The sequence below is a fragment of the Triticum urartu genome, chromosome 7A (assembly GCF_056163025.1).
Source record: "Triticum urartu cultivar PI428250 chromosome 7A, HENAU_Tu73, whole genome shotgun sequence".
NCBI classification, from domain to species: domain Eukaryota; kingdom Viridiplantae; phylum Streptophyta; class Magnoliopsida; order Poales; family Poaceae; genus Triticum; species Triticum urartu.
In genome coordinates this window covers 181,756,685-181,760,210 of record NC_141879.1, presented here as the reverse complement: position 1 = coordinate 181,760,210, position 3,526 = coordinate 181,756,685, and the positions used below count along the sequence as shown (strand labels likewise).

Genomic DNA, 3,526 nt, shown 5'->3' with positions numbered 1-3,526 from the left:
TGACCTAGCCAACCGGAGGGTATGACTCGTCCATCCCTATTTGCTCGTTCATGTGTTGGCCGTATATATGTTGTTCATAGATGTTTCGATTCTATGTACTGTACGTGCTCACATGCTTAGGTATCGGTATGAGATGCATAACGTATTTGCCATGCTTACTGTTTACTCGTGGATTAGATTAGTCGAAAAAATGCTAATATTTCCAACATATATATACTCCCTCCGTCTCCAGAGAAGCGTTTTCGATTTAGTACAACTTTGACTAAGTTGTACAATTTGAAACGGATGGAGTATAAAATAAAGTGGGGCAAAAGCCTTTTGAGAAAACATGGGCTAGAATAACCTTGACCAAAATTTGGTAGCCAAATACTTAGCAAGGCAAGCTTAGGCAAAAACCAAATACACCCTGAATGCTTAGCATACTGGGAAAAATGTTTGAGTGATGGTAATGCTCGGGATACAGAGACAGAGGAAGAAAAATAAAAAGGCAAGCAGGTTGTACAAGATATGACAGATCCTTTACAAGAAAGGGAGAAGCTGGTAGAAAATTTTCCTGAGAAGATTCAAGAGTGTGACAGAGAAATGCTCTTGGTCTGATCTCTTATCCTGGTCAGGCAAAACATAAAACTAGTGAAGATAGCAATGGCACTGATGACATGGATTAGTTGCAAAATGCAGTTCCTCAAGAGCAGGGTCAATGTGGTAGTGATAGAGATACTGATTGTAATTTTATTTTACACTGGATTGTGCACGAACCGAATACTATTTCTTTGCATTCCTAAATGCACAAATATAGGAAGAAAAAGAGAATGTTGCAATCATCAAGAAAAGAGATCTTGGTGGTAATTTCCGCAGCATATAAATTCATGGCATTCAGGGTCATCATGTGACAAAAGTATACATGGAAAACGTTTTGACATGCATGGATGCACACATTATTTTAAGCATCTAGTAGGAGTTCTTGGCACAAGCACAAACGTTTTGACATGCATGGCTGCGTCGAGATTGATCCGCCTTTGTTGAATTCCCGGGATCAGACCATGAACATCAAAGCTTCAATCACAATGAAAATTCTATCAGGGGGCACATGAAGTAAGATGGGGAAGCGAAAGGACGGACGGATGCCTGATTGTCGCCACATCTACCAAATGAAGTTTAACTTGAGAACCAGCAACCTTGAACATCTGTGTACAATTTTCATGCTGGCATCCTTCACATGGCACAACTGGTTATAGCAAAAGTTAAGAAGCACATGTCGACACTTCTTTTATTGGGAACAATCATATATTCCAATAAAATTGGACAATAAATAGGCTGTGTGCATCACATGACGAAGAGGCCCGGGTATTCCCCTTTTCAAAAAGAATAGATGAATATCAAACCTCCGTGAAGAAAGGTGGATTGGAAAACTCGCGGTTGAAATTAATTGATGCAGTGAACCAATATTCTATCATCGAGAGTACGTTATCTGGGAACTCCAACCAAACAACCAGATCTCACTAGGGCAAGTACCTCCGCATGTTCTTGATATCAAGAATCCTCTCGTGTTCTGCTAGATCATCGTCGTCAAAGTGGTCACCGAGGTAGTAGTAACAAGCCTCACGGTAATCCTTGTAATCCTCGTGATCCGAATAGTCAGGACTCCAACAGAAACTGCAAGGCACATATGGCAAAGAGTACCGAGGGCCATCCATGTTGACTCGAGAACATTTCTCCAGCAGGTCATCATCCATCCTGAGATACTTACATTCAAAAACGTTAAGGTGCTCTAGGTGGGGGCAGCCATCAAGGATCACTGCCAGCCCTTTGTTGGTGAGTCTGTTGCCGTCGAGATACAAGGAACGTAGCCCGTGCATCTTCGCAATCGCAAAAGCATTACCATCGTCCTCAAGTTCGTAAACACGATCTTTTTTTATGAGACTGAAGTGCTTCAGGCGTGGGCACGCTTCAGCAACGATCTCGAGCATTTCCGTGCCACCTAACCACATCGAAAGCTCGAGCTCTTCGAGGAGAGGGAACTTGTGCATAACCTTTGCAAATACTTCCTTTGAGACGAAATAACACTTGATGAGATAGAGATTCTTTAGTAAGGGTGCCCTGCAAGATAGTATTAGATATTAGAGTGCGGTTTTTCTACGCCGGGTGCATTGCAACCACGATAAAAGTAGAACTTGAAACAATAATAATGAAAAGTTTCTGAAACTTTGTGGCTTTGATTATTACCAGCTATTTTAGGTGCTTGCAAAATTGGGTGGCCAAATGACATCCAAGAAGGATGCAAAAATATATTTCATTCCAGCAATGACTTTAAATCCACTAGAGAATATTTATCGTACTAATTTAATATAAAGGCGAATTTAGAGATTACTATACCATCAACTGAAAGAAACCATTACACATCAAAACGAAATGTGGCTACTCTAGGTTTTCCAGCTAGCCATCAAAGCCTCGCCATTTGTTGGGTAGAAAGGATGAAAGGAAATTAACAATCGGTGGGATGATGCAAGATAAAGTTTATTTTGCTTAGCAACTTGATCGAGTAGACGAACAAGAGACCTTTGCAACAAGAGCATAGTTCCCTTGCAACAAAATGGGTCAAGGCGCTGAGCCGCAGGGCGGCCCGCACAAGGCTGCTGCCGGTGGCCTGCCAGCCGGAGGGCCGGACGTCTTCAAGCAGATAGCGCATGTCGATGCGGTGCCACAGCTCGGGCTCGCGCCACGCTGCGCGGCGCCAGGAGCGGCACACCGCCGCGGCGCCGAGCAGGAGCTCGAACTGGTTCAGCCTGCGGAAGATGCTGGAGATCGCGTCCTGGGGAAGCTCCGCCCAGTCCCTCTGATCCCACGGCAGCGGCATGTAGTTGAACACCGTGATGTGCCACGTCCGGTCTCTCCTGGGACGCCCCTTTCGACCCCGCGGTGTGGCCGGCGGCGGCGGCGGATGCAGCGACGACGACTGCATCGGGATCGCGATGTGTGGAGCGTTAACTGGCAAGGTTTGTTTTATGGGTTGCGATAAGGCGTCTTACTTCATAGATTGAGAGAATAGGAGAATATTAGAGCATCTCCAGCTACGCCCCCAACAGATCCTCCTCATGCGTTTTTGCCGCTGGCGTTAAAAAAAAGGTCCAATCGTGCCTCCAGAAGCCCGTTTTTCACCGGCTTGGGCCGAAACTGGTGCCGGCGGACCCAGGCCGAACCCGGCGCCCTGCGGGGCGCCTGGGGCGCCGGCACAAGCGAAAGGTCGCATGGGTCCGCCCTGTCAACGAGTCGAGCGCCTCTTTCCGCCGTTTCGTCCCGCTTTTTCCCCACTTCCCTCCCATTCTCTCCATTCCTCCCGCCAATCTCCCGCCCGCATCCGCCACCATGCCACCGAAGAAGTACGTCGCCCCCCGTGCCGCGGCAACCGTGAGCGCCCCCGTCGCCCAGCCGAAGCAGAGAAAGCCGAAGGCGGCGCCGTCCAAGCCACCGAGCATGACGAACGCCGAGTGGAGGGTGGAAGTTCAGCGACGAGAGACAGTCACCGCCG

The 3,526-nt window shown here is 47.3% G+C and overlaps 1 protein-coding gene across 1 annotated transcript; it reads right to left on the bottom strand.

The window, feature by feature from the left end:
* Positions 1 to 1,499: 1,499 nt before the first annotated feature.
* Positions 1,500 to 2,965, bottom strand: LOC147958885 (putative F-box/LRR-repeat protein 9). The gene is made up of 2 exons (XM_087538030.1): positions 2,503 to 2,965; positions 1,500 to 2,107 (listed from the first exon to the last, which is right to left on the bottom strand). Exons 1-2 carry the CDS (start codon positions 2,957 to 2,959, stop codon positions 1,500 to 1,502), a joined length of 1,065 nt encoding a protein of 354 aa, XP_087394156.1. The 5' UTR covers positions 2,960 to 2,965.
* Positions 2,966 to 3,526: the final 561 nt, after the last annotated feature.